The sequence below is a fragment of the Amphiura filiformis genome, chromosome 2, assembly GCF_039555335.1.
Source record: "Amphiura filiformis chromosome 2, Afil_fr2py, whole genome shotgun sequence".
Lineage (NCBI taxonomy): Eukaryota > Metazoa > Echinodermata > Ophiuroidea > Amphilepidida > Amphiuridae > Amphiura > Amphiura filiformis.
In genome coordinates this window covers 16,636,062-16,663,730 of record NC_092629.1, presented here as the reverse complement: position 1 = coordinate 16,663,730, position 27,669 = coordinate 16,636,062, and the positions used below count along the sequence as shown (strand labels likewise).

Here is a 27,669-nt window from a genome sequence, read left to right as displayed (position 1 = left end):
ATTATCGGTATATCAAGAGAGTCATTTAACACAGAAAATGTACAACAAAGTTCAAAAGCGGTTTTTAGTGAAAAAGATATTTCATCCGACTCCGGCAACTTTACAACTCCTTACACTCCACAATTAAAACTGATTTTAAGAAAAAACGTGTTAATTTATTGCAGGTTTATTGGTCTGAAAAAGATTGATCAAATCTACGAATGGGAAGACCTAAGATTTAGTGACAGAATGTGGATACCCTCGGGAAGTGAACTTAACGGTGCTGATGAATGTGTTTTCATGACTGCTGACTCCGGCAACGGTTGGAAAACAATATCATGCGATACTCCGTTGCCATTTATATGTAGGATGGAAGGAGGTACAGTTAGAGAGATGTATTTTCTCGTTTTGAATTCCAGTTTGACACTTAATAGTTTTGTTGTTTGATCCAAGAACAGTTTTACCACCATTTAGTGTGAGGAAATTAGTTGACATCCAATCATGAATGTCAGTTACTGTCGTAAACATAAAATGGTAAATAATGTTATGTTTACGTACGATCACCCCTTACCGAACAAATGTAAATTGATGAAAAAAACAAATTGGGCAGAGACCCGAACCATGTGGAACACCGGATACGTTTTACAGTTCTGCAATTACCAATCTGCAATAACATTGTTACAGTATATGATGATCAACCGTATCGTAATCAGCTGATAGGTCGAGTAGAACCGAAGTAACGACATTACGCTAGTTTAATAACAGGTGAATACGTGCTAATTAGACGGTACCCTCTCTAGAATATCCTCCTTGGTATATCATAGTCATAGCATATCTTTATCATTAGCTAATAATAATAAGCATAGTTTCGATACTATGATTCGCTCTATAGGCAAACTGGTAGTTTGTCAAGTACATAATTGTCAAGCGCATGTTTATGAAGAGAAATGATAGTCTAGCAAGTATGATTCGTACCATTATCTTGAATAAAAACGGACGGTTTGACAACATACATTGAATTTTTAAATATATCAACATTCGACTTGGAATTCAGACCTATTTTTATTTGCCTTGACCAATAGGATGTTAAATGGGGTATGGGGTTTTGCAGTACAAATGACCGGAATAAATGTATCATTTTTCGTCAATTATGGTATTAACATGTGTAAAAAAATACCTAATTTTTACCTTATCAAAACCGAACTGAGTACCCTCGGCTTCGTACCTGATAATAACATATCAATCATTCTTTCAGAATTCCTTGAGAGGCCTGTGGCATTGTTTACAGATAACGAAGAAGGTGGTGTTTTTGAGATGGTAGGAAACTTTATTTGGCCAGGTATGTTTCAACCAAGTTACTGATAGTATTCTATTTTCTTTAGCTAGTGGCAGAACATTAAGTTCAAGTTCAAGTTCAATAGTTAGTATATTAATAGCCGGATGTTAACATCCAAATAGCTGCCTTTTGAATATTTCACAACTTGCGTTGCCAGATTGCAAAATCCATCATTTGGTAGCCCAATTATTGTTCCTTACAAATCAATGGTTAAGAAAACAATTGGCACTTTACTTCAGTGGCTCCCTACCTTCTGTTAGTTTTATGTCCCATAGAAAATAGTAAGTTAAAGGGACAGTGGTTTGCTCATCGGGAGTATCGTAAAAATCATAAAAATTCAAGTTTTGGCACCATTGTTACTGTCATAGATGTGCCAACGCAGCCTACTAATGGTTAAGCTGAAAGCCATGTATTAAAGATATAGAAGACATTTTACACGAATCTGTAATTTGTCAACTTAGGGGTAGACGAGGTATTGTTGGCCGAAGCAACCTAAAAATTATCTAGATCAATATATTATTGAAAAATAACAACTTGATGTTTTGCAAAAGTTCATTCTACAAATCGTATACTTTGCAAACTTGCTTAATTTATTGTTGTTAATGAGTTATGTATGTTTTACAAAAGTGTTGGTGTTTCAGCCCTCTTTACAACGTAACTCAAGAACCGCAGCACCTATAAAAGTATATCTGTGATATTTTAATTCTTCTACACGCTCGCTATGAATTGAGCAATGCAGTGTTTGCCAAAGCTCACTACCATTCGTAAGATGCTGTGAACTACCAAATCACAACAGTTTAAAATAATTAATAACCTTAAGTAGAGAAATTAGGTACACATAGTGCACTTATGTCCACGGCGTGACCTTTACAGCCATAAACCCGCTTAGTGAAGATTAAACCGAGATATGCAGTACTAAACCATTATAGTAATCAATTGTCCAACGCAAATTTATTACCACGTGATAATATTAATCCAATGAGCGATCGAATTGTCCGCTACGGTCGACTAATCCAGTCGATAATGACGCTATTGACATGTACGGGCGGAGCTCCACGGACTGAGTTTTGGGGTATTTTTCACTGGTTTGCTGTCATTTACTCATCAAGGCGGTCCACCGTTATTATAAGGACTATGCTAATGATTTAAAGATTGACATGTAGAGAATAAACCATACTTGATTGACAGAAAGTACTAAATTTGTACCTATTACGGTTTGGAATAACAGGGGAGTTTGGATATAGGTGGTATATTTCTTTCTCATACAAATGTATGGTCCACCGTTATTAAAGCTTGTACCGGGTTGAAAATTCAGATATTTTAAAAAGGATAAGTAATTGAAACATAGAGAAAGTACTAGAATCATAGCTTTTATACTTTTTCATATATGACGCTAACTAGTTCATCTCCTATAGCTACAACACAGCGCTACCAGTAGGGTTCAATTGCCTATTGTGAGTACCCCTGTGTTGTGTGCATACATGTAGTTAACAATAACTGCATGATGATGTATTTGAATGGGGCTTCAACTTTGTCAATACTGCTGTTTTTGTTTTTGCCAAATTTTTCATATCAAAAATACGAACTATCGTATGACAATTTGAATGACTTATTCTTCACTTTTAAGCAATTGATGAACAATTTTAATTTGGTTACACCTAATCTGGTACAGCTGAATGGGCCTATAAAAGAAATATTGGACGACTTTGATTATTTGACGCGTGTTTAGTTGAAAATTTGTGGTAACCAAAAGGCAAGTGAGTAACTTAGGCTGGTCAATTAATGGTCTAGCAATAATGAAGAAACACACATACCTGCTTTGAAAAATCACTTTCTCATGTATATGGTAAAACCATTTTAGTCAGGGCAGTCTATCATGATAGGTGTTTAAGGTGGTACTACACCCCCTGATAAATTTTGTGACTAAATTTTGTATTTTTTTCAAAAAGTAACTACACACTGGTAATACGTTTGTGAAAGTTGTCATTCATCCAGGTTTAATCAATATTGAATTAAACATAAAACTGATCAACTGGACTCACATTTATTTGAGAGGCTACAGTATCGCACCTAATCCAAGGTGCATCTTCAGGCCGTCTGATGATCTGGCGGCAAAAGGTCTTCGCCATAACTTGGCGGGGGCTTACAATTCTGTCATCAAGAACATTCCTAAGAAGTTCAACTCAAGATCCACGACCTCTGGCAACACCACCTTGTCACAGGTCAACGACCTTTTGCCGCCAGATCATCAGACGGCCTGAAGATGCACCTTGGATTAGGTGCGATACTGTAGCCTCTCAAATAAATGTGAGTCCAGTTGATCAGTTTTATGTTTAATTCAATACACACTGGTAACAAAAGTTACGTATATTATAGGGGCAAGGATCCAATTACTTCACTTAAATTTCAGTGATTCAAGACAAGTGGTTCATTATATGTGTTAAGAAATGAGGTACATTCTAGCGGTACCGCTTGTCTTGAGTCACTGAAATTCCGGTGTAGTGCATGTAGTAACTGGATACCTTGCCTCTAATTAATATACATAACATTTGTTACCAGTGTGTTATTATGTTTTGAGAAAACTGCAAAATAATCACAAATTTATCAAGGGATGTAGTACCACTTTAAGCTTTTTTAATTAATCAAACTCAGTCATATACTCTGAAAAACATTTTTGTTAAATTGTGAGTGCCTTTTGCCTAGTTGTGTAAATGTAAGTCACATACTCCCCCTTAATCTTTTAACCATTTATAGTTATTTCATGGTGTTATATCAAATTAACTTTTGAAATGTATATAAAATGCTGGAATTGGTATAAATTTCTTTCACCAGGAGGACATGTACCGTTGGATCACACTCCTAAGGATGTCATAAAGGTTTTAAATGTTCATAAAGGGATCAGTGTAGCCCTATATGCAGCCATGAGTACCTTAGCTATTATTGGAATCCTGATGGCGCTCTTCTTTTTAGCTTTCAATTTGAGATACAGGGAACAAAGGTAGGTTGTCGGCTGACAATATAAATATTACATAAAATTTATTCAATTCTTTCATATATATTTTGTAACTGGCAGACAAAGACAAACCGGGTTTTTCGTCAACTTTTTTCAATATGTTGCAATTCCATTCATGGTACTGCCACTGATCATGCTGATACGCTATTGTTATGGAAGATAGGAAATATGTGAGTGGACATGATACGCTAAACGCCACCACTCTTTAGAAAGTTCATTTTACATTACATTACATTACATTACATGACATGACATGACATTACATTACATTACATTACATTACATTACATTACATTACATTACATTACATTACATTATAAGCATTTATATAGCGCATCTACATCAAGAACGATGCGCTTGGAAACACAAACAACAACAGGAACAATGGAATAAAAAGGCAATTAATGCATAAATAGCTGAGTTTTGAGAAACTTCTTAAAAGAGAATATGAAATCAGATTTTCTGACAGACTTTGGAAGAGCATTCCATATTTTGGGAGCAGTATAATTATGAGAAAGTCGCAGCTGTGCTCAGCAAATACACATTTTGAGGAGGATCCAAATGAAACCATCTACAACCTGACCAACACCACTCCACTGGTTGCCAGAGTCAAGATTCATCAACTCAAATTTCTCGGCCATATACTGCGTCTTGAAGATGGTGAGCCTGTGAAAGAATATGCGCTTTATATTCCACCACATGGGAAGAGGAAACCGGGACGGCCGCGCACACTGTACTTACAGTATGTCCAGCACCTCCTGGGAGATACTGAAGGGATTCTGCAGCCAAACAAAATTGTTTCGCTTGCCCAAGATCGCATTTGGAGAAAGCTTGTAGTCGCCTGCTCCGCAGCCGACTGATGATGATGATGATATGAGAAAGTGCGATTTGAAGCAGTATGAAAATGGCGTCTGGTATTTGGTACACTTAGTCGAGTGGTATGAACGAGATGCTGAACGGAGACTTGATCGTGCTGGATGATACAAATGCAGGCAAGATAACAAATAGCCTTTAGCAAGTCTGTGTAAACACTAAAAGATGTAAACCATGATCTTGAAAAGCTTTGAAGGTGAAGGTGCGTTCACGAATCGGTAGCCAGTGAAGTTCCTGAGGGTAAGGTGTGGCGTGATCTCGCTTCTGTGCACGGTGGATAAGCTTGACCGCCCAGTTCTGTATGCGTTGTAGACGTTGTAAATCTGAGCTGGTGGATCCAAACAAAAGTGCATTGCCATAATCCAATCTAGAAAGTACAAGTGCACGTACAACAAGTGTGTGACAATTTGTCCGATATTTCTTTTGTTATAAATACCGAGGTGTTTTGGAGTAAGTCTCTAACACATCTTGGACTAGGTTTAGTGAATTGAAGAAGGATTGATTCACGAAGGGTGATTGTTGACGACGTGATTTAAGGAAGTGTCGTCTAAATGTTTTTAAATGGAATCAAAAATGACACATAAGCCACAAAAACCACCAATACACTATCTACCACCAGTAACAACTACTATCAAGCACCAATATAATGATTAATGTCCGTTATCATATTTCTGAATACACCATACACAGGAAAGTACTTGGTAATTGCAATCACGTCGTAACGTGAGAACATAATTTTGTGTTCAAGTTCCATTTTCATGTCATCTTTCCTCATATTTATTTGCAGATTCTGAAAATATCATGGATTGTAATTTTGATTGATTTTATATAGTGATATTAGTTATATTAGATCAAATAATGTATTTGGTATATCTTTCCAGATTTGTTAAAATGTCCAGTCCCAATCTTAACAACCTGATCATACTTGGGAGTGTTTTGGTGTATGCGACTATTTTTGTCGGTGGCCTAGATTCCAATCTGGTTTCATTAGCAGTGGAAGCTCAATTATGTCAGGTAAAATCTAAGGTCCGTATAAACAAAACAAGTTAGACCTAGTATAACTGTGGAGGTTAGACTTAGGGAGAGATCCATTTAATATGTACAGGTTCTTTTCCTCCTTTACCACTAGCAAAGTCCACAAATTAAATTGCAGACATCTAATATTAAGCTACATGTATTTGCTCTTAACAGGATATACAATAATAATAGAATAAGGTATGTTACTTACAAAACTTTCTTCTCCGTAGGACTAATCTCCATAGTAATAGACCAGGTGTACAGTTAGATCTAACTTGTTTTGTACATACGGACCTTGATGTTTTGTAACTACGTTGTACTCTGTCAAATATTATAGTCTGATAGAAAAACAAAAAGGGATACCAGAAAGCAGACACAGTGGCACATCCAGAAACGTTATATCGCTATTGACTGCTATTCGTTTGCTCAAAAAAGTATATGTCAAAAGGAGACACTTGTGGGCAGCTTATCAATTTTGAGGTTTTTACATATCTTAAATATAGAGATATTTTGATCCACAACGACGTTTCCCCAATGAAATCGGACATTTCTAAGCGAAGATATTGAGTTCGTAAGTTATGGTATTATAAAATTGGAAATTGAGATATCGGCCTTTAAAAATATTATTGGCAATGTTGAGAGTAGGAATTACCTTGAAAAATGTCTCAAAAATACAAGATGCCAGTTATATTCCGGTCTGAAACTCTCAGACAATATTTTAAACATTAATAACATCACAAATTCACAACAAACCCAATTGTGAAAAAAATCACCCCGTGCTGATGTTTGGCTATTGTGTTTCCTTTTGACACGACACGTCACAGATAGACATCAATCTCTAGTTACTACCGAAAAGGTCAAAGGTCAACAACTACTCAAAGCAGACAATTTCCTTAAGTTTTGATGACATTTGATTGACAATTTGAATAACATTACCGCAGACTCAAAATATATTTTTTTCTGAATCCTTGTGACCAGAGGAATATTTTAAAATAAATTTTGACCTCAGAATTCTGGGATTGTACAACAGTGATTGGCTAAAGATTTTTCTTAATAAGTAACACACAAGAAGTATATATGGCATTTCTGTTGCTGGTTCTGGGTTAATTGTCAAAAAAAAAAAAATGAAAATCTGTACTTAATATCCCTTATATTGTTTTCGTACTCTTGTCATGTGATTGTTTCCAGCTCCGAGTGTGGCTCCTGTCACTGGGATTTGTGTTAGCTTTCGGTTCAATGTTCTCTAAAACATGGCGAGTGCACAAGATAGCAGCATTTAAAACTCCAAAAAGAGTGGTACGTATGATACAACTTTGTCCTACTAGAGCAAGTAGACAAAGATACTATGCTCATTTTTGCTGCAATGTATTTACCACGTTAACTATACAAATGACCATTTCATGTTTCAAGCACACCTGTCAAATTGACGTATTATACACGGTAAAAGGCCAGGGTCGTAGCCATCTTTCTTGATCGGGTGGGTGAGGGGAAAATAAAAAACAATCGGGGCCAAACACGAAAAATCCCCGGTTTGCATCATTTTGTACATGTTAAGTCTTCGAGCTTCCAAAAAATTGGTTTTACACTATTTTGGCCCTGTGATCGGGGTAAATTTTGATTTGTTCCTCAGAGGGAAAGGTTAGGCAACCCCTGCACATTTCCCCCACACTTGGATAGACTTGGCCATTATATATTGTAGCGGTTTGTCAAAAGTACGCTCTCTAATTGGGTCAAGCACTTGTAGTTGTTAATAACACTTAAGATATTCCAGGTGTAATCCTACCTCAAACAGAGTAATCAATAGTCAGTTAAAAATATCCAGACATATCCATTCAAGCGCCATGTACTTGACAAGTATTAAGCTTCTAGTGGCCAAGCATAGATGGTTTTGTGGTGGCCCCAAAGGACAAAGGCGAAATTATGCAGCAGTGCCTTACCCTTCTTTCTTTTTATTATCAAAAGGTTGTAAAAAAGCATACTTCCAGCAATATGCTTAACTAAAATATAATAAAACGCTTTTGTTTACACCCAAATAACGTACGCGAATCGTAGAGCCATCCTCTGCGTTCATTTTAAATAATAATAAAAGTGTTAAAACACCCATCTTACCCAGGGTTACCGATCATCTAAGTCGACATTAGGGAAAGAATGAAGCCAATCATGGGTTTGTAAAGTAAAATCCATGCTTTTTATTTTTGTCGTTCGTATGAAATCATTCTAAGGGATTTGAGTATGTAATTAAAATAGTTATTCCCATTCGCATATAGCAGAAACCGGTGAAAATCGGGTGTTAGTGGGATTTTTAGCCGAACATCTATTTTGTATTGTGTATTTAACGATAACAATATTATGGTATCACTGGATAGCGGATACTCATAGTCATAGCAATACACATGTACCAAATATAACATTATATGGTGTTTCATTATAATACACAACTAGGGTTGTGTTCCAAAAATTGCTCTGCGGGGCAAGGGTTAAGATTAAAGAGTCAGTTCAAGTGCGTCGCAGCTAACATTTTGGGAAAAATTGAATGATTAATGAATTATGACAATATAGGTAAATGCTCATATTTTAAGCTATTTTACAAATCTTTACAATAGAAACAATACTTTTCATATTGATATTACAGATTATAAAAGACCAGCAACTATTCCTCATGGTTTTCGTGTTATTACTTATCGATGTCTGTGTTCTTGCTGTGTGGCATATAATCGACCCGATGAGAGTCGACACGCGTGAACTGTATAAAATTGTAAGTTCGATGTCTAATTTAGATTTTTTTGCTCCAAATAGTAAATAATTATTGACGGACATTTAAAGCGTATTGTAATATATCAAAGATCATGAAGATTTAGGTATGAGAGAATATACATCGGCCTCACTCTGGCCGAAGTATTCAATATAATACCGCCCAGGACGATCCGAAGCCAAACTGGGAACTGCTGCTGCCAAAGTGGTGCCAATAATGGCGTTGGGGGTACAGGTATCAATGCCTTCGAAGTATAAGTACCATTTTGGAGTGGTCCATAGTGGGATGGTTTTCAGTTTCAGCCTCCCCAAAAGGAGAGTTTTATTGCATTGTAAATATAGGCCACCGGCCCTTTTCACATCTATAAAATCAATGATTACAATATTTTCCAATTTTAGAAACACATACAAACAAAGTCAGTCATTTTTTTCAATACTGTATCTGGTAAGCAGTGCATAATGGCAGTATGAAGCAAGTTCTTTTAAAGTGTGTTCATTTGATGAAGTCATAAAACGAATGAAATTTGCCATTGTTGGCCTCGAGTCCAAACAGGAGGGGAAATATTTTGCTCTAAGATCATCGAAGAAGCTGCATTTTAGGAGAAAATGCAATTCATCTTCAACTTCTTCTTCGTCTCATAAAAAACAAACACGTTCATCATAAGGCAAATTTTCTCTCCGTTTAGTGGGATGGCCCTGAGTAGAGATTCCATACCTACTTCAAAATTGTTCAACAAAGATCACGATTTTTATCGAAATTTTAGAGAATCCTGTTCTGTCACCAGCGATACTGACTATCTGATCTTCTATACCAATCCACGATGTTGGTGGTGTCTTGTAGGAAGTTGGTGTTTCTAGAAGAGAATACACGGATTTAGGGTTTCTCTGCCGGAAGTCAATTCCTCCCTACAAAGGAGCTGTGTTTATTGTTCCGGACGACTCTGAAATAATCTCCTGTTCCAAGTTTGTAATTTCACGGCAATATGAATCTTTTGGCATTCACAATGATGCTGCTTTACTGTTCAATCGTTACTCGTCAATTAACTCTCCATATCGTCCCATTGTGTCCTATTTTAAAAGCTTATTGAATCAGTTATCAGCATGACGACGAAGACAAAAACACATCTTTCTTTTCGGGATGACCCCAAAATACCTCCTTCTTTCAGAGGCTGAATATATCTATTATAGTACCTTCACTATAACTCTAAATTCACTGATTCCAAGTATTCAACTTTGTGAACACAGCCAACATCACAGCCAACTTAATATTTATGAGATCTGCACCGGAAATCGGTTGCTTTTCTCTTTTATACCAAACTTATAAATCTTCCATTATAGCTCATTCTGTTACACGCACCTTATGTTGCAATACAATGAACATTCTGAAAAAAATCTTGGTAATTCTAAAATGGGGATTGCCATCTTTTATGAAATAGCTTTTAGCAGTAAACACATACCAAATTAATTTACTCACACCAAGCCAGTCTACTGAATTAAATGCTATGCACCTATTTTATACACAGATCGATCCACAAGTACCAAATCAGCGACTGATACCATACTACGAATACTGTTCTTGTAAGCACCAAATCTACTGGTTGGCAGCATTATACAGCTATAAAGCTTTGTTGCTGATATTTGGGGCGTTTCTGGCTTGGGAAACGCGGCAGGTATGTCGTTGTCTTAGCGTGGCGGGCACTCATTTCCAGTGAATTACGAAATATCGCATCTAACCAGTATTGTTATTATTATTATTATTATTATTATTATTATTATTATTATTATTATTATTATTATTATTATTATTATTATTATTATCACTATTCTCATCATTTGCTTACCAGGTGACCATATCTGCACTGAATGACAGCAAGCTTATTGGCATTAGTGTGTATAACGTGATAGTTCTATGTACCATTGGGGTATCCGTCAGTTTCGTCATTAATAATGATCCAGCCATACTCTATATCTTTACCAGTTGTGTTCTGATATTTTGTACAACGATTACATTGATAATTGTATTTGTTCCAAAGGTATGTTCTAATTTTGTCTCCTTTCCAGTAACGTAGATTCTTTTGGACATGGGGGTGGGGGTGGGAGGGGGAGGGGTAAAAATTTCGTTTAAGTATTATGTGAATGCAGCACCTTTTGGTGACAGAAGCGCACGCCAAATTGAAGCTAAACTGATGAAATTTGGTGCATAAGTGGAATAAATAAACACACATACAGGCGTCAACATGGGGGGGGGATGATTGTATGGACCATCCCCTGATAAAATATTGGGGAGATTTATCCCGGGATTTATCCCCCCATCCCCGGGATCTACGCCTATGCTCCTTTCCCTAAAAAGAAAAAAAAGAAGAAAAAATAACACACATGCATAAACCCAAAACGAAAATGTCATAGCTTCAAGTTCATGAACATTATGATGTAGCCTATATTAATACGAAGCGGTAAATGTATATAATAAGCAAATGAAACTTCTACCCTATTCATCGGAGCGCTTTAACCGGCTCAACCGGCATTGTCTGAAGATGTTCCCAGCAAACACAAAACGTTTTCGACGTCATTCGCAAAAACATATAAAAGGTTGCCAGAAAATGTTTAAACGTCGGGTTATATAAAAAGTATATTTAGGATACAAATCGCTTTCATAATCTTAAAAAACTCTTTTTATAACTGAATGCAAATATTATTCTAAGATAATGCTATTTATGTGTTGACAAAATATTTGGTAAAACATGACTGCAAAAACACATTTTTTAATAAAATTTTGAAATCATTTTAATAATATTGCTGTGGTCAGTTTTCATTCTAAAGGTTTAAAACGTTTACATGACAAAATGTTTTTACCAAATCAAAACCCAAAATGTATCCTGTTTATAATATTTTAAAAACGTTTTGTGTTTGCTGGCTTATTGCGTTGAAGAACGCTTTATGAACTTTGAGCTATCGCCATTAAGTTTGTAATGCATTGCGACAACGCGTTGTGGAAAGGCTGTGAGTTTGAATTTGTAGATATGTTCTAATCAGGTGAATTTTCGCAACGCATTTCCGTAATAAGTTATGAACGTCATGGCTTGTTGAGATGAGAGCAATGCGTTCTTTATCGAAAGCGTTGCCAACATCTCAATTACAATTTGTTGTTTTTACAGCGCGTTTCTTTTAAATTGAAGCAATGCGTTTTCAAAATCTCAACCCGGGAATCTCAACTTCTATTGCTTGTTTTTACAATCGAAAATAACAAATTGTCCCAACGTGTAGTCAGTGACTATAATATGATGCTACGACATAGGATTACGCCACTGACCGATATAGTAACTGACAGGCCCAGTTCCCGCTAACAAACTCCATTCCCTATGCAGTGCAAATTGCGAAAATAAAGTTGTTCATTTTATTTGATTTGTGTTGTTTCAAATCATTTCAGATCATTTCAGTCTACAAATACCCAGACGGCCCACCGACGTTAACCACTGGTAACAAGACCAAATCGCGTGATAAGGTGAACAGCCAGGGTCAGATTGAAGCTCTTCATGACGAAAACAACGCAATAAAGCAGAAATTGGCCGAGGTGAATATTTAGAGAATGAAGGTATTTTTTTTAACCGCTGTCGTGCATCTATCGTCTCATACAACGTGGTCGACATTATTTTAAGTAAAACAACGAAGCAAAGCCGATTTTTTACGTCAAAAATAAATAAAATATTAAGCATAAGTATACCATCGTGTCATATCACTAAGATTGCAGAAACTTCCTCAGCTAAATAAAGCCACGGAATTATAGCACAATTACATACGATCATCGAGCTTTGCAAAACGTGATTGACCACTAATGGTCCAAATGCAAGACACACCTCATAAACTAGTCTGTGCTACAGACCGTGTACCTATATTACCTATAGCGAGATTAAGGGTACATTCTCTTGGGTCATGACCTTGACATAGGGAAATTTTTTTATTTTTTTTTTGACAAGAAGACATACATACCCTTCATATAAAATAACATGAATCCTGAAAAAAAAAAGTGCCAATGTGTAATTTCCCCTATTTTGTCTCCGTTGCTAATGAAAACAAACTCCGATTGTATTGCGTGAGGTCCATTTATTAAAAGCTCCATGGTATGCACCAATTACTCTCTTAGTTTCGAGTCCAGACTGCATATTGTAAGGACGAACGACGTGTGTTTAGAACGACATAAACCACAGCATAAACCGATTGTGAAGGAGACTAACTCTCAAGTCTCGAGCCTCCACCCCGTCTAAAAATATCAACTTGTTCCCCCGCATGCCTATACGCAGTGGTGTAGATTTCTTTTTGACATTTGGGGGATGGGGGTTGGAATTTTTTTTTTTTTTTTGAAGTAGGCCTATACGGTGAATCCAGCACCTTTTGGCGACAGCATTATAAGCAAAAAAATACTAGAAGATAACTTGTAGCTACAGGCTGAGTCAAAAAGAAGTAAACTCATGTTTGAGGGGCTGTAACTCGAGATCTCCAAGGAATCTGCTAAAAATAAAAATACCACTGGAAAGAGCAAATTCTACACGTTTAAATGAAAAGAGGAATTGTTTCAATTGCGTAAAGCAAACTAAAGTTATACTCATTTGAATACAACCACCTATTTTTGTAGCTGCACACGGCTGATTGATCATTACCCGTTTCAATTTCGACGAGTCAACTAAGTGCTAACCATGCTAACAGGATTTATTGTTGAAAAGACAACTTTTGCTTTTAATTAATATTCAACAAAGTCCATCGCGGTACTATAGTTTGTAGGGATACCAATTCAAGTCTTTACGAACGATCCGGCAGAAGCTTCATTGGGGAATGTTGGGTAAATGATTGAGCTGATCTTTGGTCTTGCTGTAACGCATGTCTGACTCTGGCAATGTTCACTTGTGATCTAGCAGTTTGTGGTCAGCCAGAAGCTTCCGGCTGTCTGTTCCTTAGTGCCCCATGCACATTGAGTTTGTTCACATTCTTAAATACTGCTCCCTTACATAAAACCCGGTTAGCTGTAGGAAATTGGAGACGACAAACACGCTGGACTTCAGTGGGACTGTTAGTTTCATGATACTTCGTCGATAGAAACGTGCGCTCCCGTGCGGTAAATTATGGTTGCCATGTTGTCATTTCGCACGTTTTATTATAATGTAGTGCAATGAATAAAATTTATATTGAAAAGAGCCCGTTAACATGTAGGAATTTTTGATCGAAACCACACCTGCCACAGAACTTTATTTCATTTGAATATCGCCCTTACCAGTCAATATAATAGGTAGGCCCCTACTTAAGAAGTGAAACCGTGTGCAACTACAAAAATGGGTGGTTGTATTCAAATGAGTATAACTTTTGTTTGCTGTAAGCAATTGCAACAATTCTTGTTTTCATTTAAACGTATAGAATTTGCTCTTTCCAGTGGTGTTTTTATTTTTAGCAGATTCCTTGCAGATCTCGAGTTACAGCCCCTCAAACATGAGTTTACTTCTTTTTGACTCAGCCTGTACTTGTGACATAGGCCTACTAGATGCAAAAGTGGAATAAATTCGCGTTGAGCGTGCAAAAATTTGCACTTTGGGGGCTAGCTAAAATGGCCAATGAGGTTAATTTGGTCAGAAACCCCTGGCAGAAACCCACATACAGGCGTCAACATTGGGAGGGTGATTGTATGGAACATCTACCCTGGCAAAATATTAGTGGGATTTATCCTCCATCCCACCAGGATCTACGCCTACAAAAGGGATCCGAAAATAGTCTAATAGGCCTTCTGATTAAAATACAAAATAACAAAAACACAAAATACCGGTAACTTCCCATGACAATATGTCGGTTCATAAAATACAAATTTTGTATTAGATCCAACACAAAGGTTTTACTGCTTTTGGAAGGAGGGTGGTCGAAATTTAAAAAAGTCGGCGGCAATGAAATTACGACCCCTTTTTTCGGCAACAAAAAATTATGACCCCCTCCGCTGATTGGCCTACACCTTAGGGGCTGTGCAATAATTATGACCCCTGGGGGAGGGTAAAATTGGCGGGGGGGCAAGAAATAGCGAGCCAAAGGGGGGCAAGCAATTCCCCCCAAGCGATTTTTGGCACGCATTCATGGGGCGCCTTTTTAATAAAACACTCTAAAATGGCTTGGGAAAACAGTACGGAAACGCTTAAATTTTCCTGCTCGGAGCGCTGAGGGGGCAAAGAATTTTGGCGGGCCGACAAGGGGGGGAAGCGATTTTGGCGGGCCGAGAGGGGGGAGCGATTTTGGCGAGGCATTTGGAAGTTTTACCCCCCGGGGGGTAAATTGCACAGCCCCTTAAGCCTACCCCATAAACAGGCTAAAATTGTATTGAAATCATTCAAATCAATCTTTTTGAATGAAATAACCACACTAGGCCTATCTGTCATCTTGTGACTCCTACATTTTGGTCATCGAAAATGTTATGACCCCCCCATATTTTTTATCCTTAAAATTTTTGAACCCTTCTGTATATTTGGGACCCCCTTCCAAAGAAAATGATAGGGCCCCCCCCCGCCAGGCCTAATCATTATTTTGTTCTTGAGCAAAGATTGGTGAATCATATGATTTACAAATGCATCGTTAAACCATTGGCCTATTTTGTACTTTTGTTCTCAAAATTAAAAAAAAAAGTAAGGCAATTATCGTAGTAGGCTGACGATATCCATTCTTGTTCTAAAATTGTTAATTTTGCCCTTGGTTTGTTCTGCCTAGAAATATGAAACACTGGCCCTGTTCTGACCACAGCTTCTAACATTCATAACATCGTTGGTCAATCATGTTCCAAACGGGATATACAACCGCAGTTTTCTCCAAGTGTGTACATCTCGATTTGCCGGATTGACCCATGACCTCATGAAACGTAAACACATGGCCGGGCGTGAAATATAAATTTCTCCGTGTCTTCTTGCCAGGAAAATCAGGAATTTAACCAGTTGCAGTCATTTGATTGTGAGTAGCAAAGTACACAAGCAACCGGGCCTTGTCGTGGCTTATGAGGGCGAATTTCGTTTGACACTTTGTCAAATAAGTAACATAGAATTGAAAGAAATGTTACGCGATTGACCGTATCTCTGAATCGTGTAAAAGCTTAAAAAGTGTTGACCATACCGTCTAAAAATTGATATTTCGAAATTGGCTGATCGTAATCCCCAAATTCGAGTATGCACATGTAGCGAAGATATGCACCATATCTTGCAAAGTTAATTTTTTTGAAAATAATTAAACAAGCTATGAAAGCTAGACTCATTAAGAAATTTTTGAAAAATACAAATTTTAGTCGTAAATTTAGGTTTTCTACAACTTGTAATTTTATTTCTGAAGTAGAGATATCAAAACTGAATAGCAAGAATGTTACTTTGGGATGTTTTATAGATGACTACAATTTGGTTTAGAAATCGGAATGAGGAAAATTGATGAAATGACTGGTCAAAAAAAATAGCGAGTGCTATAATCAATGACCCAGTTCATTCACTCCCAGTCCCAATCAGAGTCTGAAAATTAAAATAGCAATGGAAAAATAATAATATATAAACCTTTACCTTTAAGATGAGGTATAACTTTTATTTTTCCGATGATTATTTCTGGGCCAAATTTGATACTTAATGTGGCAAAATCATCCCATTTTTTTGCTCAAAACCTCAAAAGAGGCAGTAACCGTAACGCACTACTGGAAACCACACACTTTTGGAAAACACCGCTGCTCGCTTCGCTCGCTATACGTGGGGCATCGCGGTTTTTGACTCGCGGCTTGTGCCCCCCTAAATCGCGAGTAGTCTTTGACAAAGACTTCTTATAAACAAGTGAGCATCATTTAGGGCCCGCTCCGATCTATATGGTCGAATCCAACGAAAAGTGTACACGGCATGTTCAGGGCCATAACTTAAAAGTATTAATCAATTGGCATTCGTTTTTGTATTGTGTTTATTCGCCTTGATCATACGCTTCGCGCCATATATAATAAGACCCCCTTCTGTGAAAAACTTAGACACAGAGACCCCAAAACCTGCTATTTTTACCCATTTTTTCAAAATATTTCTTAAAGTATTTTTAAAAACATCTAAATCAGTTATGAAAAGAAGTCATTGGATTGAATCTAAATTGATTTCCTGAAAGGTGTGTATTCAAAGATTGCCTGTTCAATTTTTCACATATTTGTACATAATTATGAATTTTTTGTGATAATTTTTTGAGTGGTATTTTTTAAATTACTTACGAATACAATTTTTTATAGCACTAGATATATCTTTAAAAAATAGAAATCACTAATAAATGCGCAATTGATACAAGCTTTGATATGTCCAATACTGAAATGCATTGCATTCGGACATCTTTATTATTGTGTTTAGCTGCCAGAAATTCTAAATGGCACAAAGGTAGGTTTGGTAAAAATATGCATTACCTCCGAATACATGTTAAAAGCTGTGCCATTTCCACAAAGTGAGAGAATAGTAAACAATAGTTAAGCAATAGGTGCAGGGTAATACACTCTTTATTTCTACCAAGTTTCAATAACCTGCGTTTAAATATTTCTGAGATGTCAACAATAAAAGCAAGTATTCGTAGGTAAATTTCGGTAACCGAATGTTACCTACGAATACACTTTGACATCATGACAGTATTGTGAAACACCGCCATTCATGCCAATGCCCATATTGGTACATAACGAAGGCCTGTATGTTTGCTATCAAATCATATGTCAATGAAAGTTGCGAATTCACATACATGCCCACCATGCAAAACTGAATACGGCTTAATTGGTGAAAAATATGTACTGAAATAGACGACGGTCTGCTCATTTAAAAGAAAAATCAGATTCAAATAAGATTAGAAGGGATAAATACTTGGATTTGTCAACTGTCATGTGTGCTTCATTTTAAATGTTTACCGACCTTCTGGTTTCTTAGTAATTTGTGTACAAATTGATTTATTCGAAGGTAACTTTTGACGTTTTCGCTAAGGTTACCTACGAATACCATGGAAAAAAGACTGTTCTCATTGTCTCATGATCTAGACAACACATTGATGGACCCTGGTATAAAGCTAATTGTAGTTGCCCTCAAACGAAAGGCCACAAGACGTAACTGACTCCAAGATGGACTTCACAAGTCTGCAATAACGGTTTTAAGCGATTTGTGTGCAATTAAGCAAATTAAAGTCACTTTAGTGCCTTTGTTTCTTACTTCAATCCTCTTTCAACCGTTGTGAACCGACATTATTAATACATGATAGGGTCTAAAGTATCAATAAACGCACATAAAGAAAATAATGCATTCAAAGTGCTTTATAAAATGAAGTTTTGATTGCGATATCCACCAAAAGTCTAATTCTTACCTACAAATACTGAAATGTTACTTACGAATACAGCATAATACATGACATGTGTAATGAAGTGTCCCTACCAATGGAAATTAATTGTCAAAACTTTAAGCGGTACCCCAGGACACTATTATTACCCATATACGGATTCATTCAACAATTATTTATTATGTAAAATTGCTGATTAACTACTTGTATATCAAAATGAAGTGGTCAAAATCTTGCTAAAAGCATCAAAAAATTTTGATCTAAGGTAATAGCATTTATTCATTTGGACGTACCATCTGAAAGGGATCTAAAACTACCATTTTATTAATTCATTACCATAATAGCAAAATTTAAACCTATAAACTCAATATAGATATTGTTAAATCGCTCATGTTACCTACGAATACCCGGGTTTCTTCACCTTTTCATTGTATAAAGCGATAGGTGTATGCGTATTATTCCTAATATTCTTGAAAACATATATCGTACTCGTTCTTATACAATGTGTAAATTGATTCATACTCATTTGATAAATAAAATACAGAAACTGACCTAAACTTCATTTTCAAAAATAAACTAGCATAAATTGACTAAGATCATATTGATCGCGTTATAAAAATAAAACAAATATTTTCTGGTTGAGTTAGCATTTTCCTGACACCCTGTGGTCTACATTACAAGAAAAAAAGCGTTAATGGGAATATTCCATTTGTTTTAGGTTGATTAGTATTGCGATAGTGAAAGCATCCTAGTGGTATTCGTAGGTAACATTGGGTTTTGATATCACATTTACTATCACACGTCCTGGATTTATTTTTCAAGATTAGTAATGGCACTTTTGGTTCCTATAAGGCCAATATGTCATCAATCAATGGGCAAAAGGAAAAAATTGTGGAGACATTCTTATTTCGGACTTTTATTTTTGGCCCGTGGACACTTTTGGTTGGATTCGACCATATACATGAGCAGGACAGACCGGGACAATTATCAGTAAGTACTTGCCAAGAGTACTTTTCAATCCAGCTCAATTTTACCACGAGATGGGCAGTCAAAAACTCTTATTGTCAAGCACTTTCGCCCCAGAGTCTATCGGCTTACCGATTAAGGGAACTGGTCTGCTATACTGAGTGGGCGTCTGTGTCCGGTTCTGAAACCCCTAATGATTTTTGTCTTAACTCTTAACTTTTGTGTAGAACGACTGGACACAACTTCCATGAAAATCGGAGTAACTTTAATGTTTGACCACTTTACAACTTGACCTTTGACCTGTTACGGCATATACCTTCTGCACCTTACCTAGACGAATAGTTTGATATACTTTGATACCTGTTTAACCCTGCAAGGTCAATTTGAGGTCATTTTTTATGCTTAAGGGTGCCATAATAGTATCACACAGATTCTAACTCAGTAGGTCTCAGAGAAACCACACAAAACATTGTGTGGACTGTACCTTTGTGGTTTCTCTTTCAGAAGCTCTTGAAGAAATGTATCGCTACATATTCAAATAATTTGGGGTGGAATTTAGTAGTCAGTGATATAATTATACGGGTGTACCCACACCTTCAGACGTAGACGGTAACATTTAGCGCCTCACGCCCAATCACATCAGAACATTTCATATTATTAAAGATAGTCCATGTATTTTATCTTGTGATTGCAGGTGGAAGATGAGATCAAACGTCTGAAAGAATCACGCCCTCTTTCGGCAAGTGTCATCGACGTTTCAGCAAATGATGCCCGGTTCAAGAGGGGATGTGGTCTTTGGTGTGCAGGGGTTGTGTGTGGTTGCTGTTCAGGCGATCGTACAGACACGTATCGACCAGAGCAAGAAGGGATTACCAATAATGCAATGGAAGCGTCATCATTTGGCGTTTGAGCTCCAGGATCCAGGATCCAGGATCCACACAAAGATCCACGCCACGACAAAAAGGGAGGGGCATATTCTCATATACGTTACTGTCTAAAATCTTATGAGAAAAATGATGATTAGTCTGATGATAATGTTCAATGTATTTGTGCCGAAATAACACTGCCTTTCATCACAGAAGTCCCTATTTAGGGTGTTTTGTTATAACCCCAAAGGGAAAATGCCAATTTCTTTCTTTTTTCTTCTTTTTTTAAATAAAAAAGGCTCTGTAATATGTAAAACGGCGTATTTGGCGACCAAAATTACGATTCTTTCCCCGGAATGTCATTGATTGGCCACAGTGTAAAAACTATTTTTAGCTGTATTTAATATTGTTTGCAGAAGAGTCCCGTATTTAGACTTCTCCGTAGTCCACTTGCCCATTGTGCATACTCTGGCTATTGTATTTAAATTTAAAACTCTGATTTAATTAATTTGTGCACAATTTATAGATTTTTACATCTGATCTTTTTAGTCACCGTACTCCTTCTAGTTGTTAGTTTCCCAAGTATTTTTAACTCGGGCTTTTGCGATTAATAAACGTGTAGATTCTAAAATCAGAATTGTTCATTATTGACGTGCCATTATAATTATGCCATTATGATGATTTTTATGTTGCATTCATTCAATAATATAAGCCTACGTATACTTTACTTTCACTGTCACTAATATAATTATAATATACTTTTTCATAACCATTTTATACTAGTACTTTGATGTATAATTTCGAGTTCAACTGAATGCGTTCATCATGATTAATAACATGTTTTTATTTATCAAAATTCGACTATGGCATAGTCTAGTGTTGGAACAGATGGCCTGGGTAAATATCAGTTTAAATCCTCATAGCACCTACAATATTTAAAAAGCACCAAATTGGTTGTAAAATCCAAATATTAGTGGCCAACTAGTAGATTGTATATTCCTTATTGTAAGTCTCATCCTTTTTTGCGCATACATTTTATATAAAAATTCCCTTTAAAAGGGAAAGCCAGCCTCAATGTAGAAGAGGTCTTGTAATTAGTTTTGGTCAATGTGAAAGGCATTTTTAGGATCACGCTTACATCTACATGACAGTCCACCAAACCATCAACGATGAGAACATGCACACTGAAACAGCAGAAAACATTAATTCCTAATCTCATGTCAACTCTTTTAATTCATTACATGTACTCCAAATTGTTCTGGTCTGTTTGTTTTGTTGTTGTTGTTGTTGGTTTTTTTTGTCTTTTCAGCTTTTTACCCACGATATCTCAATTTCCAATTTTGTAATACCAGAACTTACGAACTCAATATCTTCGCTTAGGAATGTCCGATTTCACTGCTTTCGATATATACACTGCCGGTTTGAGTTAACTTACATGTACATTTTATTTTAAAATAACTTAATTAATTCGCAATGTATAGTTTAAGCCTACTATATTTTAATAGATAGTGGCCAGCACATTTATAAAGGACTGGTTACTCACTACAATCTTCACTCTTAAACTGTGTTTTTTCTGAATGTGCTGATCATGTTGATTGCTAGTCGGAAACTCCTGCGAAGCTAAGGACATGGCATCTTACATACTCCATTCTATAACAGTCTGCCTAGTGCCTTGTGTGTTTTCTCTTCAATCATTTTGTTGAATGTAATTTTATGAATCAAATAGTTATGTGTCATTTTATTTATAATAAAGAAGTTATTAAATTAATAAAGTAAGACAATTTATTTATCTATAAGTGCATGTCAAATGGGGTACATTGTTCAATACTATAGGCCTACATGCATAAATTATGCCCATATTACAGCTAGGCCCTAAAAACTTTATTTTGCATCGGATTTTTCCCGTTGAAAAGACAAAACTGATGTTTATGATAGCAACCATTTTCATCAATAACATTTTGAGTCATTTTTATCCATAAAACGACACAGGATATGATAGATAACTACTTTCACATCAATATGGTCCATATGATCACAGATTGTTGAGAATCTGTGATATGATCCGGGGATATGATGAAGATTTTGATTCTATAGATCTGTTATCAACATGATATCACGCTGTTCAGTGGTCAAGGAGTAAGGACCCCCGGTCAAGGACACTGATATGACATCATAGGTGATGTCAGATTTTCTTCTGCTGACCATATGATGCTATATATTAACTATTATTGTTACATTTAGGCCTATACCTAGAACTTTTAAAGTCATAATTAGTTCAAACATAACTTTGGTAATACTCACTCGTTTTCGTTCGTTGAAACGGCAAAACATATTAAGTTACTTTTCCTTACAAATCGAATTAAAATATTTTTAAAAAAATTCAACCACAAAAAGTTTTAAACAAAAGTCATTCCAATACCAATAAAAAATAATCTCTTGAGCATACAAACACCATCCCAGAAACAGGTACCAGCCCGATGGGCTGGCGAAAAATCCAAATATCTAAGGGCCTTTGTTCGTGTAGTTATTTATACAAGACGTCTATGCCTATCGCCGTGGTTAGCAACGGGTAGTCGGTGATCTTGATATTCTTCTGTCTACGGGTACATGTGTCATCAGCCTACCAAGTTAGAGCCTTGAAATCATATTAGCTGTATCAAAATGTTTGGTACTCATTAGGCTTGTAATGTGTATTGAAAACAAACCCTGCTTCTTCCACATACAACATTGGATCCTCTGAAAATGAGCAGAATTAGAATTTTATGACCCTCTATAAAATAAATCTTCAGATTAGGTGGATCGTATGTTGAAATTTGGATGTGGCAGTCTTATCCATTGTCCATCAAATTAATGGGTACCAATCTTTTTGTATCAATCTGTATTTTAATACAGATTAAAAGCTGTAGATTGTTGTCTCGAGACTTGTATGATTGGTTTTATGTAGAAGTTTATCAAATTAAAGTTTACTTCAGTATAATAGTTTAGTCCCGTCTTGTGTGGTTATTTAAATAAACATCTCAAAAGAAGTAACTAACCCCCCTTAAATAATGGCCATTATTCAAAAAGGGGCTATTGCATTACAAATCTGTAAAATGCGTTGGAAGCAGAATTTATTTCTGCGCATTTTGATTTTGACACCTCATTTGATACGATAGCCCAGAAAACAATAAAACACCGGTCAATTTAATGTAGTGAAGTCCAGATTTGAAAGTTGCACTTACATACAAATTTTTACAATACAAAAACACTGAGATATCATTACACAGATTTCCTTCCATTACACTGAATACAAAATCAATATAATTTCTGTATTGAACTTTCAAATCTTGGGTTACATTAATTTAAATGTACGCCGTGACGTCAATATTTAGTCAATTGCTGAAAATGAGGTGTCAAAATGTGCAGAAATAAATTCTGCTTCCAGCGCAATTTACAGATTTGAAATACAATCACCCGTTTTTGAATAATGGTCATTATCTAAGGGGGGGGGGGTAGTTACTTTTTTGAGGTGTTTATATCCAGCAATAAGAAAACATAGTTGTCACCGCAACGATATGAAGAAAATATACAATACTATCAGCAGTATCATAGTAGATATAGGACATATATACCAGCAGTAGATATGACACATTCAAATATGCCAACGATGAAAAGACATAATATTCTGCCATCAGCAGCTGCCCACTGATGGATCATCTTGCCTCTCCTTGTCCTTAGTTTTCAATTTTAGAGCTTTTATGACTTTTTGACTATTTTGGTCAAAATGTGGTCGCCCCTCTTGATCCACGCCACCTTAGACCCTCTCTGAAAACAATTCTGGCTACGCTAATGTCACATAGCCAAGCCAGTCTCCCTATTGAAATCATAATTATGAATCATTTTAGTGTAGTGGTAGCGCCATCTGTTGTTATTAAGTTTATGCCGTATATAAAACATTTTGAAGCTATATTTGAGACCGCATTTCAATTTGATAAGTAAAATTCCTCAATGAGGCATAAGTTGTGGGGGTATCGGTCAAAACAATATGGTTCAAGGGTTATAAAGCAACAATATTCTTCAAAACCATAAGCGATCAAGCTTAAGCTATAAATTAACCCCTGATAGAGGACAGGCCTTAAAGAATGAGGGAAATTAAGGGGTAAAAATAAGAATAAGCTATGCTATAGAATTGCAACAACTGCAGCAGCAATTCTAGGCATTGTCATCAACGGAGAATATATGACTGCAAACTGTAATGCCCAACCAGCACTTGACGTTTATGTTAGTACCATCAACCATGTCACAGACTTCAAGTGCTTGGGTTCCAAGATGGGCTCTAGTGTTGGAGACCTCAAAAGAAGAAAAGCATTAGCCTGGGCAGCTTTCTGGAAACTGGAACGCCTTTGGAAAAGCCCATCCCTGCCAATCAAAACAAAAATCAATAACTTGTGTTACAGTCTTTCTGTACGGGTGCGAGTCTTGGGTAATCACCAAGGACATGGAAAACAAGATCAATACCTTTGACACAATTTGCTACAGAGTCATGTAATGTTAAACACCAAGCGTGTGGACCGGATTCCAAAGTGAAACCATCTACAATCTGACCAACACCACTCCACTGGTTGCCAGAGTCAAGATTCATCAACTCAAATTTCTCGGCCATATACTACGTCTGGAAGACGACGAGCCTGTGCAAGAATATGCCCTTTATATTCTACCACACCACATGGGAAAAGGAAACTGGGACGACCGCGCACGATGTACTTACAGTATGTACAGGACCTACTGGGGGATACTGAAGGGATGCTGCAGCCAAACAAAATTGATTCGCTTGCCCAAGATGCATACTGCAGTTACTGTCCGTTTTCCTATACACAATACACAGTGCTCTTTCCCATTGACGCGTGACCCCTACAAATAGCCCTACGTTAAAAGTATGGGGATATGACTAGTTAACGTCGCTGTGTGAAAAATAACCGTACTTTGGTGTTTTAGTTAATGTTATAGGTAATAGTACATTGCCTAGTTAACGTCGCTGTGTGAAAAATAACCGGGCAATATTAAAAGTACTCTTCTAAAATTCTAGACAATATAGTTTTGTAACATGTCCTAATTTTTTAGCTAATTTAGATGTTTGGAAATACTCGTACTTTGGTGTTTTAGGAAGGATATGTAAACGACAGATAACACCAAAAAATATGAAGAAATTATTTCCAACCCGTGTTAAGTCAACAATCATTAAGTTGCTCATTTTCAAGAATGCTGGTTTACAAAAAGCACGCCATTGTCTCATTTCGTGAACAAAGGTACACATACCATTGTTTCCTTTCGTTTCCTTTATAATCGGTTACCCAACTGAAGCTATGAATACCAGCTTTATTGCGATATCGCACATGAAAACAGACACTTGTGCACAACCAGAGAAGATCCGATTTAATCAGTTGAGCTGTTTCAATGAGTGTTATCTTGGTTTAATAGCTTTTAATGGGGTTAAGTCCTGCAAAGGTCGAGATGAATTCTACTGTAGACATGACTGCATCATGGGCAATAGTTGGAGAAAGCTTGTAGTCGCCTGCTCCGTTTCTTTCCCACTACGCATACTGGGGAGAGTGACGATGACATTATTTGCCGGAAGCCCTAACCCTAACCCCAATCCTAACTCAAACCCGTTCCGGCAAATACGGTCACCTCTCTACTGTGGGAGATACTTGGACTAGGAGATTGTTCTTAGGGTCGCTGTTCTTTGTCATGCATGCAAATAATAAGGTAGTGCGCTCTCAAGAATTACACAAGTCATACTAGCGAATGGTTTAGGTTCATTTGGAGGCGTCTAGTTATATCATGTTTGATGCTCTACGTGCGTGGCTCTGCATGACCAATGCCAGATAATGGTATATATCACCAGTGTGATGTTAACTGCGCTTGAAGCACCTTGTTATTGAATTCATGTTTAAGTACGATAAGCAGATATCATGCTGACGGAAGAAAATTGAGCTGCTTTTACATTTGTAGATACAGAATTTAGTTTCTGATTGATGACACTCTGCATAACATAACATTAACAATGAACATACAAGTACTGTTAGATTGCATCCTGTTTTTATCGGTCAGCTTTGCATTCGGTACAAACACTGATGTTCCTGGTGGTATTCAAATGACAACCCAGGCGATATCATCCAATGCTTCTCAATCAGAGACAAACAGAGACACCAATAGAGAAATTGCAGACAACATCACGAGTGATGTCAAAATTCCAATTTATCTTGGCGGGTTCTTTTCACATGGCGGTGTATGGGATTCCAGCGGGGTCTTACCAGCAGTGGAAATGGCACTGGAGCATATAAATGCCAGATCAGACATCTTACCTGAATACGATCTCAAAATGGTTTGGAATGACACAAAGGTAAGTCGAAGAAGACACATGTGAAGAAATATTGACTACCCATTCAGAAAAAGTTGCATTTCATGCCCTGCGGGGCTTTAATCGAACTTCATTAGTTATAAGTGTTTAATAGAACTCCATTGTTAATGGAACTCCAGTATTCACTATGGAAGTGGGAAATATGTGTTGGAAATCCCCCGTTACAGCCACGAAGCTGCATCTCCGCTACCGCCTGACTACAGCCTAAGTCAAGGAAGCAAAGTCTAAGGCCGCAACCTAAGTTAAAGTCACTAGGCTACCACGGTAGGGCTGAGGCCGCTGACTTCCATTGTAAAGATTTGCTTAGCGCCAATATATTAAAGGCCCGCAGGGCATGAAATCAAGCTTAAATATAACAAATATATCAAGCGCGTTCAAAGAGTTCCGAGGATGACCCTATACGAGAACAGACACAGGTAAAATGCTATCTTATCTGAGCCCTATGCTAATAAGGTACCTATGCATGGTGGTCTATATATTCGTGAGAAAAATGAGCACCTGGTATAATTTGGTCCATAGAGTTTATACATTCTTGTTCAATTCCAAACCTATATTATCATCGTGGAATTTGTGCTTAAATCCATAATGTACGCGATCTTATAATATGAATTTGGTTAATTTTTTTTCAAACCTGATTTTTTGGCATATTTGTAATGTTAACACGTGTCCCAACATTTGTTGTGTTAGGAGGTCAACATGGCAATTTTGACATTAAGTCATGATTCTGACTTAATACTCCATTTTAGATGGCCAGAATTGTCAGTAGGGTTTCATTAAGTTTACCTATTTCAGCTAAAATGGAAACTCTTCCCGGCAGTTATTGTGACCGTACACGACGAATGAGCCGTAAATGTCCTAAATTGTCAAAGTAAATTTAGGTAAACAAATCCAGTAAACTACTCACGTCTTTAGCTCTCGCTATCTCGGATGATGGCTTTCTCAAAAGTGACTTGGTTCACTGCTTCTCCCGCGGAAAGCGGCTGTAGCCTCATTCCCAGAGTGTGATGGTACAAGTAGTGAGTCATATACGTGATCTAGAGTGTATGAGCCTATGTCCCGGTTCATGGTGGCGGCCCCTTTTCTCCTGATCTATATGGCCTCCCTGACTTTTCTTTTGAACTGATTTGCTTCCTTGTCAAGTATTGTA

The 27,669-nt window shown here is 36.8% G+C and overlaps 2 protein-coding genes across 2 annotated transcripts in view; both read left to right on the top strand.

Moving 5' to 3' along the window:
- Positions 1 to 20,166, top strand: part of LOC140138612 (gamma-aminobutyric acid type B receptor subunit 2-like) — a 47,667-nt gene extending 27,501 nt beyond the window's left edge. Inside the window, exons 10-19 of the mRNA XM_072160381.1 lie at positions 165 to 358; positions 1,235 to 1,318; positions 4,148 to 4,313; positions 6,083 to 6,215; positions 7,407 to 7,514; positions 8,851 to 8,973; positions 10,493 to 10,639; positions 10,814 to 11,002; positions 12,397 to 12,540; positions 19,951 to 20,166. Of these exons, the coding sequence (XP_072016482.1) occupies positions 165 to 358; positions 1,235 to 1,318; positions 4,148 to 4,313; positions 6,083 to 6,215; positions 7,407 to 7,514; positions 8,851 to 8,973; positions 10,493 to 10,639; positions 10,814 to 11,002; positions 12,397 to 12,540; positions 19,951 to 20,166 (1,504 nt within the window). The remainder of the gene's footprint in view (positions 1 to 164; positions 359 to 1,234; positions 1,319 to 4,147; positions 4,314 to 6,082; positions 6,216 to 7,406; positions 7,515 to 8,850; positions 8,974 to 10,492; positions 10,640 to 10,813; positions 11,003 to 12,396; positions 12,541 to 19,950) is intronic.
- A 6,021-nt stretch (positions 20,167 to 26,187) lies between these two features.
- LOC140138596 (gamma-aminobutyric acid type B receptor subunit 2-like) overlaps positions 26,188 to 27,669 on the top strand; it is a 61,111-nt gene continuing 59,629 nt past the window's right edge. The window contains exon 1 of the mRNA XM_072160380.1: positions 26,188 to 26,504. Coding sequence (XP_072016481.1) covers positions 26,256 to 26,504 — 249 coding nt within the window. The 5' untranslated portion in view covers positions 26,188 to 26,255. The remainder of the gene's footprint in view (positions 26,505 to 27,669) is intronic.